General features: G+C 42.9%; 1 protein-coding gene and 1 long non-coding RNA gene across 8 annotated transcripts in view; one reads left to right on the top strand and one right to left on the bottom strand.

Annotated features, from left to right (window-relative positions):
- LOC127001518 (large neutral amino acids transporter small subunit 1-like) overlaps window positions 1–12,648 on the top strand; it is a 140,674-nt gene that overhangs the window by 109,798 nt on the left and 18,228 nt on the right. For 3 of the 4 annotated variants that reach the window (XM_050866123.1, XM_050866121.1, XM_050866124.1), the window contains exons 6-7: window positions 7,940–8,043; window positions 11,601–11,772. In XM_050866123.1, coding sequence (XP_050722080.1) covers window positions 7,940–8,043; window positions 11,601–11,772 — 276 coding nt within the window. Of the gene's footprint in view, window positions 1–7,210; window positions 7,315–7,939; window positions 8,044–11,600; window positions 11,773–12,648 lie in introns of all 4 variants that reach the window. The other variant, XM_050866122.1, reaches the window with a different exon arrangement.
- Window positions 5,483–7,204, bottom strand: LOC127001519 (uncharacterized). 4 transcript variants are annotated; one of them, XR_007755316.1, is made up of 3 exons: window positions 6,903–7,204; window positions 6,160–6,809; window positions 5,483–6,066 (listed from the first exon to the last, which is right to left on the bottom strand). It is a non-coding gene; the product is annotated as an uncharacterized LOC127001519 (long non-coding RNA). The 4 variants fall into 4 exon arrangements; XR_007755319.1 differs by having other exon boundaries at window positions 5,483–5,973; XR_007755315.1 differs by having other exon boundaries at window positions 5,483–6,159; window positions 6,253–6,809.

Here is a 12,648-nt window from a genome sequence, read left to right as displayed (position 1 = left end):
TGTTTAGCAATATTTTCTTTTCTTTATCTTCTCTCAATAAACTTTCACTCAATCGCAGCCCAAGGTCAGGAGAGAGAGAGAGAGAGAGAGAGAGAGAGAGAGAGAGAGAGAGAGAGAGAGAGAGAGAGAGTGTGTGTCAAAATCATTAACTATCAACATCACTACCCATTTGTTGTCTTGCTCGCTATCTTGCTTACGAAACCCTAAGAGATTAAACTGTTGTAATGTCCCACTGCGTCTTAAGTTCCACCAAGTTCAGCTATTAGCATGAGGCGTGGCTACTGTCAACACCCGCCCGTCCACACCCAGCATTCCCTATAGCCTAATCCGTGACCATGGTATATAGGAATCCTCAGACGCCTCCACCTCTAATGTCAACTATTTTCAAAGGTCGAAGAGGTGATTAATCGGGGTTTTCATGAGTGTTTTCGACATTCATGGTACAGAAGAAGGGTCAGACTACCACCAGGGTCTCAATAGTACCTCAGAAAATGCCCAAAAATCATACGAAAACCCTGTCGAATGTGAGTGTGCAAGAGGCGATGAGAATAGGGTCCCAGGCTATCCAATACATTCACAACTTTTCTGACCATTTCCACGTGAACCCGGATTTGTGAATGGCCTTGACACTGGGGCACATTCTCAAACATTTCGAGGGTTACACACACACACACACACACACACACACACACACACACACACACACACTTGAGAGAAGGCTTTCGTCGAAGTTGTGGGTATTTCCATGGGTAACTTTATGAGACGTGTGATAGTTTGAATGTGAATAACACTTATGAAAACCCGACTAATCTCTTCTGTGACCTTTGAAAATATTTGTTATGAGAGCAGAAAACGACCAAGAATATGAGCCTCGTCACTCTGAAGGTTTTGCACGCTAATATTGACCCTTCAGACACTTGTACAGCCTTGATATTCCATTAAAGCCTAAATATGTTTAAACAAAAGCCATTTACATATCGTCACAATGTTTTTACAAGCTTCTATTCGCTCCTCATTTGTCTTGGTTAGTCCGAGTTCTTACATAAATAAAGCTTATACAACTCTTTTCGGCACCATCACCTTTTTTGTCTTTTTCCTTTTTTTTTTTCCTCTGCCACACTGTCCAAGGAGGCTGGAGGTCATATGGACAAGAGCAGCGACGAATATGCGATGAGGGATGAAGGGATGATTCTTAGTGTGTGTGTGTGTGTGTGTGTGTGTGTGTGTGTGTGTCCTAGGATCTCAATTTCAATCAGCATTCTATTCACCTATTCACAAACAAGACGTGATTTCTATATTTCATCCATTTTATTCTTTTCTTTTAACACTCGACCTTCGTTTAGCAATTAAGGATCGACGAGACAGCCTAAGCAACAGCCTTCCAATTGTATTTCTTTCTATTATTTCTTATTCGCTCATGTCTAGTTGCTGTTATTGGTGTTTATCTCTTCCGAAACTCGTATGTCATTTGTTTCATCGTGTGAGGCTACTGGAGGAGACTTTTTTAAATTTCTAACTGTCTGTCATTACTCTCATTTTTATTGCTTAATTTCACTGTCAATTTTCATCCCTGACGCACTCCCTCATTCATAATCCAAAGAGTTGCATACGGCCTACCACGACAGCCCACGATTCCTTATTAATATATTGTAATCAGTCACCCCTTGTCACTTACCCTCCTTCTCTTCCTCCTCTTCTTTCTCCTCATTCTCTGTTGCAATTTGTGGTATCTCTTCTGCTACATGCGGCCTACCACGACAGTCCACAACTCCATATTAATATATTGTAATCAGTCACCCCTTCCCTTATGCAATTTGTGGTGTCTCTTCAGGTGCATGCAGCCTACTTTGACTCTCTATTTATATATTGTAATCACTCACCCCCATGTCACTTGCCCTCCCACTCCTATTCCTCCTCCTCCTCCATCTCCTCCATCTCTTTCTACTCCTTTTATTACCCGTATTACTCCTACTACTCCCCCTACTACTACTGCAACGTATTACCCTCTTCATCCCCTCTACTACGACCATCCAATAATCCGACTCGAGCTAATAACGCCGTAGGTTCCAGTTAAAGGGGTTGGCGCCACACTTGCTGGACCGCTTCCAAATCCGATCTTTTTCCGTTTAACGTTCCTGTCGTGGTGGCGGTGACGTCAGTGCATCCCCGCAGCAGTACAGGCACGCTATTGGTCCTCCGGGTGGCTCGACTTCTCGGGGCCCTCCCATTGGTTGGCGCCGAGCTTGCCCCGTCCTGTGCCCCGTGATTGGTGGGCGTATTTATAGATGACTTGGGATTGGCGGAAGGGGTGGGCGGGGATGAGGTGTTTGTCACGTGTGGTGGGACAGGTGACAGGCAGGACATGTGAGTAAGAGAGAGAGAGAGAGAGAGAGAGAGAGAGAGAGAGGAATAGAAAGGGGGTGAAAAGTCAAAGAAAGTAAAGAAAACGTAAAGAAAAAGAGAAAGGGAAGATAAACACAGGAGAAAGAGAGGAGGAAGGAAGGAAAGAGTGAAAGAAAGTAAGGAAGACAAAAAGAAAAAGAAATGAGAGAGAAAATAAATGAGAGAAAATAAATGCAACAAATGAAAGACGCAAAAAAAGAAAGAAGAAAGGAAAATCGTTTGCTAGAGAGGAGCTGGAAGGTATTATGTGTGTGAGAGAGAGAGAGAGAGAGAGAGAGAGAGAGAGAGAGAGAGAGAGAGATCGTTACCAGCACCTCACGTCTTGGCAGTCCAGCAGAACCACTTCGCGTTATCCATGTGTCAAGGTAATTTTAGCTCCCCACGGTCAGTCAATCGGCTCGCCACTTGACAGCAGGAACCTTAAATAATAGCGACCATGAAGAATTTATATGTTTTTTTGCAATGCTTAGTGTGAGTTGTCATGTGTTTTGAATGGTGGCGGCGGGGGTGGGGGGGGGGGTACCTTGGTGTGTGTGTGTGTGTGTGTGTGTGTGTGTGTGTGTGTGTGTGTGTGTGTGTGTTGGCTGACAGATGGGGTGATGAAGCCTAACTATTTTATTTTTATTTCTCCCTCCCTCCCTTTACTTGGCACTATACAAGATTCATAATAATAGGAGATAAGGTTGTCTTTGTGAGTGTTTGTAAGGGAGGGTATCAGAGAGAGAGAGAGAGAGAGAGAGAGAGAGAGAGAGAGAGAGAGAGAGAGAGAGAGATCATCACTTTTCTCGTAATAAATTATCTAGATCCTAATGATAAGCTTGACGTCATGTTGTTATTCCTGGGCTGCCAACATCTGCGTGAGCCCCCCTTATCATTAAAGTTTACTCTCCTCTCTTGTCTCTCTCTTTACTGCGTGTTGCAACCTCATTAAGTAAACTCCAGCTGGCATGCATTATCGTCACTGTTGCGTACATTAAGAGGGAGAACCATGATGAGCAAGTAGTATAAGTAGGTACACAGAAGCATCCCTTTCTTTGTCTTAGCATCGCAGTGTGTCGAAGTCTTGCGTCATACCCTTGCGAGAGAATGATGAGTAGCAAGTGACATAAGACGTGTGTGCAACCTTCCCTCTCTTGCCTCTTCATTTTGGCGTCTTGGAATCCTGCCTTATACCCTTGCGTTACATCTTACAATATTGAATCAAGTGAGAGAATGAGGATTAACAAGTGACAGAGGACGTGTGTATAACCTTCCCTCTCTTGCCTCCTCATCTTGGCCTAGCGGAGTCTTACTAAGGTCGTCTTATAATAATGAAAACAGGGAGAGAATAGCTATTAACACCTAACAGAAGACGTGCGTAGAAGCCTTTCCTTACTTGCCTTCTAATCTTGGTGTGTCGAGGTCCTGTCTCACATCCTTGCGTTGCTCTTTACGGTTAACTTATAATACTAAAGCCACGGAGAGAATGACGATTAACAAGTAACAGAGGACGTGCATAGAGCCTTTCATATCTTGCCTTCAAATCTTGGTGTCTCGAGGTCTTGTCTCACACCCTTGCGTTGCCCTTTACGATTAACTTATAGTACTAAAGCCACGGAGAGAATGGCGATTAACAAGTACCAGAAAACATGGTCTTCTCATCTTAGTGTCTCGAAGTCTTATCTCATACCATCGCGTCAGCCAGAGAATGACGATTAGCATGAAACGGAAGAACTGCGTAGACGCCTATTCCTTTTTATCTTCATCACGGCCTGTCGAAATCTTGTCTCGCACCACGATGCTCCTGTCTTACGATACTAAAGCCAGGCAGAAAATGACGAGATTGACGATTAGCATGAAACAGAAGACTTGTGAAGACGCCTATTCTTTCTTGCCTTCTCATCGTGGTCTGGCGGAGTCTTCTTGCCTCACACTCCTTCCCATGTGGCCACGGCTTCATGGTGGTGTTTATGCGTCGTATCTCAGCGTGCGTCTGCGTTTATTATGCTAATAGTTCCTTTTGGTGATGTCTTCATATGTACAAGTTCAGGGGGGGTGGGGGGGGGTAGTGTAGTGGTGAGGAAAGGAGGAAAAGAGCATTAGCGAAGTCACTGTCTGGTCCATGAGTTAAAAGAAAGGTAGTGTGTAAAAAATAAGTAGAAGGGAGGTAGTGAAGATAGGGAGATGTGAAGGGTGAAGGGTGGGTGAGGGAAAGGAAAGGGGAGGAGGGATAGGAAAAGGGTGGGCGAGGGAAAGGAAAGGGAAAAGGAAGAGAGGGGTGAAGATGAAGGACGAAGGGTGGATGAGGGAAAGGAAAGGAGAGGAGGGGCAGGGAAAGGAAAGGGGAGGAAGGATAGGGAAAGGAAAGGGGAGGAGGGGCAGGGAAAGGAAACGGGAGGAAGGATAGGGAAAGGAAAGGGGAGAAAGGGCAGGGAAAGGAAAGGGAAGGAAGGATAGAGAAAAGAAAGGAGAGGAGGGGCAGGGAAAGGAAAGGGAAGGAAGGATAGAGAAAGGAAAGGAGAAGAGGGACAGGGAAAGGAAAGGGGAGGAAGGATAGGGAAAGGAATGAGGAGGAAGGATAGGGAAAGGAAAGGGGAGGAGGGTGGAGTGAGGGGTCACCGTGAAAGTTAGGGAGGGTAAGGACGAAAGATCAAGGCGATGCAGAGAGATTAAGATTGATGCAAGGAAGCGTCACAGAGGGAGATTCAAGATGTGTGGCGAGGGTGTGAGACGTGACGAGGCTGTTCTGAGGGATGCTGCGTTGTTGAGAGAGAGAGAGAGCATGGCCACCAAAGTTTAAAGGAATTGAAACTTGGGTGGTAGTGACCGGAGTGTTTTTATCCTGCTCTCTCTCTCTCTCTCTCTCTCTCTCTCTCTCTCTCTCCACGATTGAGAAAGAGAGAGGAAAAGAGAATTATAATGGGTTTTGTGTCATCCAAGCTCAGTTTCCTGCCCCTCAGTCTCCTTCCAACGACAAGATCACAGAATCCGTTTTAAGGGATGCAATTTCCTGACTTGGATCATCCCAGTGGCAAGGTTATGTGTGTGTGTGTGTGTGTGTGTGTGTGTGTGTGGGGGGGCAGAGAGAAAGGAGTCGTGTTATATCATTGTTCTCTCTCTCTCTCTCTCTCTCTCTCTCTCTCTCTCTCTCTCTCTCTCTCTCTCTCTCAGTGGTATATTATCCGCTTAGTAACCCACCATATTAAAACTGTAAATGAGAGGAAATTAGGCTATTGCATGTTAAATTCTGACGGTCTCGCCTCTCAGAAAAGAACAGTACAGACGTGATGTGGTTTAACACTTAACTTGATGATGACTAGCTTACTGCTACCATGATTACCCCTTTTAGAGAGAGAGAGAGAGAGAGAGAGAGAGAGAGAGAGAGAGAATGGTTGTGAATTTGAGTTATCCATACCATACTACATAATTAATTTCATATATAGCCTATCCATTTTATTCCACTTTCATGGCATAATATTCTCATCAGTATCTTCATTCTCTAAGCATTTATATTTACTAGGGTTACAGCATCAGACAGTTTATATAGTGTATCCCTTAAATGCATTCCTCTCACTCAACACTAGTTTTGACCTCACCCAAGTTCTTTCATATTTCACCCAATTTTCCTCCCTAACAATCCCCTTGCCTTAAAAACTCCTTACTTTTCCCAACACTAGTTTTGACCTCACCCAAGTTCTTTCATATTTCACCCAATTTTCCTCCCTAACAATCCCCTTGCCTTAAAAACTCCTTACTTTTCCCAACACTAGTTTTGACCTCAGCCAAGTTCTTTCATATTTCACCCTATTTTCCTCCCTAACAATCCCCTTGCCTTAAAAACTCCTTACTTTTCCCAACACTAGTTTTGACCTCACCCAAGTTCTTTCATATTTCACCCAATTTTCCTCCCTAACAATCCCCTTGCCTTAAAAACTCCTTACTTTTCCCAACACTAGTTTTGACCTCACCCAAGTTCTTTCATATTTCACCCAATTTTCCTCCCTAACAATCCCCTTGCCTTAAAAACTCCTTACTTTTCCCAACACTAGTTTTGACCTCACCCAAGTTCTTTCATATTTCACCCAATTTTCCTCCCTAACATCCCCTTGCCTTAAAAACTCCCTACTTTTCCCAACACTAGTTTTGACCTCACCCAAGTTCTTTCATATTTCACCCAATTTTCCTCCCTAACAATCCCCTTGCCTTAAAAACTCCTTACTTTTCCCAACACTAGTTTTGACCTCACCCAAGTTCTTTCATATTTCACCCAATTTTCCTCCCTAACAATCCCCTTGCCTTAAAAACTCCTTACTTTTCCCAACACTAGTTTTGACCTCACCCAAGTTCTTTCATATTTCACCCAATTTTCCTCCCTAACAATCCCCTTGCCTTAAAAACTCCTTACTTTTCCCAACACTAGTTTTGACCTCACCCAAGTTCTTTCATATTTCACCCTATTTTCCTCCCTAACAATCCCCTTGCCTTAAAAACTCCCTACTTTTCCCAACACCAGTTTTAACCTCAGCTGTGTGGCCAGACGATTTCCTCATTGTTCCCTCAATTAAGAAAGGAGAAAGTTCTCTTCTTCCATTTACTGTTTGGTCTTACAAGTGTAGTTTTGTCATCATCATTAGTTTCATTACTGGGCTGCTGTGTTGGTGTTAATCTTTTGTTACCATGAGGAGCCACAAAGTCTGGCTCACCCATTTCAGTCACACGGACGTGGTTGTGGCTGCTGCTGTGGCTGGCCCCCGAGGACTGCCCCACTAAAGCACTACCACCACCCCCACGCCCTGCTCCTCCCCCTGACTCACCTTTGTTTTCACAGACCTTTGCAAATAGATTGTACGGTTACATGGCTTGGATTATGCCCTTTTTCGTCGCCTGCTCCACCTTCGGGGCGGTCAACGGTGTCCTGCTGACGTCATCCAGGTACAAACTTCCCTCTCAATGTGATGCTAAACTGTGTCTGTTTCAGCGCCTCCAGGTTTGCCAGCTTGCCACAGTGATTGCGTGGCAGAAATCAAAGAATGTGATTATCGCAGGGATGACTTGATTACCACTGCACATGATTGGAAGCTAAAGCCTAACTCTTGATTTTTATACGCTTTTATTTACTATGATGGTCAGCAGCTGCCTACTTTGGTAGAGAGTAACTATTTATGTTTAGCGTGGCATGCCAAGAGGACCCTCAATTTTGTTTTCTAGCGAGGCTCCACCTGTACCATGTAGGATGAACTTGTTGTGGATGTGTACACTAGTGACGTAAGTGGGCATCTGCTGACTATGATTTTATTTTAGATATGATTTATTTTATGATTGAAACCAATTGCATAAGTACGTAATTGGCGCTTACTAAGACAGCCTCAATGAGACCAGTCATCACCAAGCAGCTGTGTGTGCAGCCTGCCAGAGTCTTGGCTGCCTCAACCAGAAAATGGAGGCATGCTGGAAAACACCCTCTCCTTCACCCCATCCTAACCTCCAGTGCCCCGAATTTATCCCTTGTCGCTCCTTTGAGTCAAATCGTTCATCGGCCTGGTCGTTGGTCTTGCAGAGTTTTGCTGATCGACTATACCGACCCGTGGAATTCCTCATCCCAATATTCGTGGCTCTCTCCACGTTTGGATCCGTGAATGGCATCCTCTTCACATCTTCGAGGTAACCCAGGAAGCCTCACGGCTCCCTCGGATCAACTCGAGAGGTGGTGTGGCTGGGGTGGGGAGGGCAGGCTTAAGCAGGACAGGTCTAGATATTAGTAACATGGTAGACCAAGCACAAAAAGGCAAAGAGGGAGTACTTGTAGACTGTTGAAAAAGAAATCAGAGTAGTGGTTGACTAGATTTTTCCTCAAAGAACATACAACCTTGGCAATCTTTTTAATTACCAACATTATGAAGATTTTTTTTATTAGTAATCAATTTTTTTAAGGCCTTGTGTCATGAAGTTCCTCGGGGGTCATTGTTTTCAGTTAAGTAATGCAGTTCTAACATTTTTTTCTACCGTTTAGTAAATACTTAAAGTGTGTAGGAGTATTAATGTGAGTCCTGTTTGGGGTGTAAGCCTGTCACCTCACCTCAGCTGTGGTATATGGAAAGTGTGGGGCACAGCTTATCACCTCATGCTTTCCATATAATGACCATCCATGTGCAAACCTCAAAAAATGTGTGCATTATTTTTAAGTGCCCAGACATTATTGGCAGTTGTCTAAATACTGGATCCAGAAGTGTGGTGTGTCTCATTATTGTGCAGACACAGCACAGCATCTGGGCCGGGCAGGGCAGCTCCCAAGGTGATCCTGGGCAGTAAGTGTTGGAGTTTCTGACATGTCTGCTTGTGGGAGGCAGGAGGCTTGTGCCAACATGTTTTGGTCATTGGTGAGAAAGTACACCTGAATATATATGATGACTCAGCTTTTGATCTGAGATATACAGTGCTTCATGGAATGATTACTTGATGTGATCTTTTTGTACATGATGCATAAGGAACTAAAATATGATTAAAATAAAACTACAGTGAAACTTTGCTTCACTCACAAGCCACTCAGTAAAGAAAGGGCAGGAGCTGGTCTAGACTCCAGTGCATAGCTTGAGTTCACGGCTTTTCTTCTGCACCAACACCTTTCTTTGCTGCTGTGTTTTTATTCCACTCTTTCCAGAGGAGAAATATATCTGTATGTAATCAGTTAATGGAAAAGTACAGCATCATATGAAATATTATTTGTAATTCCTTCTGGAGAAGCTTTGAGGAGTGAGCAACATACTGTAGAGTTCACTGTATTTTGTGTGAGTCATCAGTTTCATTGAAAAGTAAATATGCCTGTATAGACTTCTGTTGGCCCCAGCCTCCCCCCCACACCACACACTCACCGCATCAGCATGTAAAGCACTGCACAGTACCCAGTCCCGCACTCCAATACTACAAGCACTTGTTGTTTTTTTCTTGTTCAAGGATTTTCACCCTTCTTTTATACACTAACTAGCGTTTATTGTATTTTAGATTAGACCAAACATTTCTTACCTACAAATATTGATTTTCTTTATTTTCTTCTTTCATTCTTTTTGTTCATAGTTTTTCTTACTCTACATAAGACAACATTTATTCCTCTCAAGAGACCACATCATGGACATACTGACATTCAGCCACACATATATGCACAGCTGTGTTGCCACTCTCGGACCAAGAAGACTGCTGCATAGATTCTTGTGACTTAAAGATCTAAATAGTCAAGGTAGTGATTCTCATGACATGGTTTGATGACACTTCCCAGAAAATCTTTCAGAATACGTGTTTATTACCGACTAAACCACGGAAGGCTGTAATTCTTGAGCTCATGCTGCTTCATTCTTCACCCTAGCTCCCCATTGACAATGTTTCTGAGGATTTATTTTCAATTAGAACATTTCAAGAAATCCAAGTTTTCTTTTATTTAACTTCTTACTAAATAATTCAAGATGAAAGACAATGCATTGAAATTTGATATGAAATTAGTAGTTCACTGAGCACTAAAACATGCACCTGTTTGAAGCTCCACAGAATATTGTTTAGAGCGGGAGTGCCCTGTTGAGTATGTGCACTAATTCCTGTCTATTCCAGAGCATTGCAATATGTTTAAAATCCTTGGTAGTTAGTTTAGTTCTCCTCCATCTGTTTAGACAGGTGTCTAAAACCCTCTGCAGGTTCAGGGGCAGGTAGTGAAGATGAACATGTATCAGAAGGCCTGTTAGTGACTGCCTCTTTTTATCACTTCTGAGACAAATCTATCGTCCAAAGATTATTAGTAGTAGTAGGTACCATCATTCAAATTAGTAACAGTGCCATTAGGTGACATTAAACCCATAATAGTTCTCCTTGTATGGATATTTCTCAGGTCCTTTGTGCAACAATATATCCTTCAAATGTGACTACAATGCCTCTTGCTTTCTTGTAAATAATAATTCCTTACTTGTATTGTCCTGCCAGCTTTCCTTACCAATCTGTACTCATACTTCTGCACCACCATAGGTCAAGGCTGTGTCATATTGCTCACAGGTCAAAACTCTTCAGATATCTAATGAATATTTTATATTGAGAAAAGAACTTTCCTCGCCTGTAGTTCACAGTAGTGTTTAAAAGTTAATGTATTGTTCACAGATGTGCTTGCATGTAAAATAAATGTTTTCTTAATCAAAACTCATGATTAACTTTTAATGCATTCATCTATCGCACCTATAGATGTTCGCATGCATCTGTGGAATACAGTATCTTTTAGAAAACAGTAGAATTTACATAATCTTCCACATGGAAACATATGTTGGAAGCACTGTGTGTAAAGTATCAAATCATAGCAATGGCCAGTGTTAGGTGATGAGGTTTATATCAACTCTAGTACAATTGTTATGCTGTAAGTCAAGGCAAATGATCATTGTTAATTGGTATTTCTATGGTAAGTTTAAGGCCAAGTGTCTCAGCCTGACATCTTTTGCTTATTACTTTATTGACGTTGTTATTGTGCTTCTGTGTTTGTGAGTGTGTGTTCAAGTGTGTGTGTGTGTATGTGTGTGTGTGTTGCTCACTTTGGTGGCCTGTGGAGTCACTGCTGCTGCTGCTGCTGCTGCTCAAAGGCACCAGTGTTGATACATCTTGTGAAATTCTTTACTTTCCATGATGCACCTTATTTATTGGGCATTATTTACCTGTATCTTGTTTGTATCTGTCCTGTTATTGATTTTATTGATGCACCTTCTCTTCTTTATTGAGCAGTTATTTACTTCTATCTTTGCTGCATCTGTCCTTGTATGCACTGCTTTCTGCACTGCATTGAATTGTATTTTTTTATGATTGTTTGTCTGCCTGCCTCACTAACTAATATCATACAGCTTTACTTGCACAAAGAGTTAAAATGTAAAGAGTCTTGAGTTAGCAGTAAACTAATATACATTGTTTTTCATCAAGTTTTCAAAAAGCTTTCTCTTTATCACATGTAGATATAAAACTAACTATCATTATCTGTTAACAAAAGTCAGTTAAGTGTCTATCAATGTTCTACCTAACATGCCTTTTTTTTTCTTCTTTTGTTTGCATAACATAAATAACAAAAAATATATAGCCAAGACAGTAAAGGAATCTCAATAGGTGTCAATCAGTGTCTTCCCAAGTCCCTGTTTTGCTTTTCATGTAATACAAAAGGATATTTCACCGCTGCCTCGCCCAGTAACACCTGATAACCCCCTCTCTAGGCTGTTCTACGCTGGTGCCATGGAGGGCCAGATGCCGGAGATCCTGACCATGATCCAGGTGAAGCGCATGACCCCCGCCCCGGCCGTACTCTTCATGTCCTTCCTCAGCCTTATTTACCTCGGCTCCAGCAACATCTCTGGCCTCATCTCCTACGTCGGGTTTGCCACCTGGGTAAGTCACACAGCGATGGGAGATACAGGGAAAGGAACAGAAGGAAATGGAAACTCGAGGATGGACTAAGAGCACTGTCATCTCTTGGGATAGTTTTAACTCACTAGCTACACTTTGGCATCATTTCCTAGCTTGTGTTTGTCACCTTGGTAAGTCACACAGCGATGGGAGACACAGGGAAAGGAACAGAATGAATAGAAACTCAGGGATGGACTAAGAGTAATGTCATCTCTTGGGATAGTTCTGACTCACTAGCTACACTCACTAGCTACACTTGGGCATCATTTCCTAGCCTGTGTTTGCCACCTGGGTAAGTCACGCAACGATGGGAGATACAGGGAAAGGAACTGAAAGAAATGGAAACTCAGGGATGGACTAAGAGTAATGTCATCTCTTGGGATAGTTCTAACTCACTAGCTACACTTGGGCATCATTTCCTATGTTGGGTTTGCCACCTGGAAAAGTTGCTCTGCAGGGAATAGATATACAGATGACTAGTGGAAGCAAAGGAGTAGAAAACATGATGGTAAAGTAGAAGTTGCACCTTGTCTCAGTGGTAGATCTAACTCACCAGGTAGACTTGGACCCCATCTCATGTGTAGATTTGCCACTTGAATAAGCTGCTCTTCACAAAGTAGGTTTTGGAGAATGAAATGAAAGAGAAGGAAATTCAGGAGAAAAGTAGGTCAGTCTCATCTTACTTATCAGCTCCAACTCACAAGTCAAACCTGGGCATTGTCGCTTCTGTCAGGGCTGCCAGATGGATGCCTTGCTCTTCAGGGGGTGGGAGACTCAGGGAAGAAATGGGAGAAGAGGAAACCCATTGGCAGAGTAGGAGTTGTGTCTCGTCTCTTGGGGAGTCTTCACCCACAAAGG

This window comes from Eriocheir sinensis, chromosome 21 (genome assembly GCF_024679095.1).
Source record: "Eriocheir sinensis breed Jianghai 21 chromosome 21, ASM2467909v1, whole genome shotgun sequence".
Lineage (NCBI taxonomy): Eukaryota > Metazoa > Arthropoda > Malacostraca > Decapoda > Varunidae > Eriocheir > Eriocheir sinensis.
Note: the sequence above shows the minus strand (reverse complement) of the source record. Positions and strands in the feature narration are given on the sequence as shown.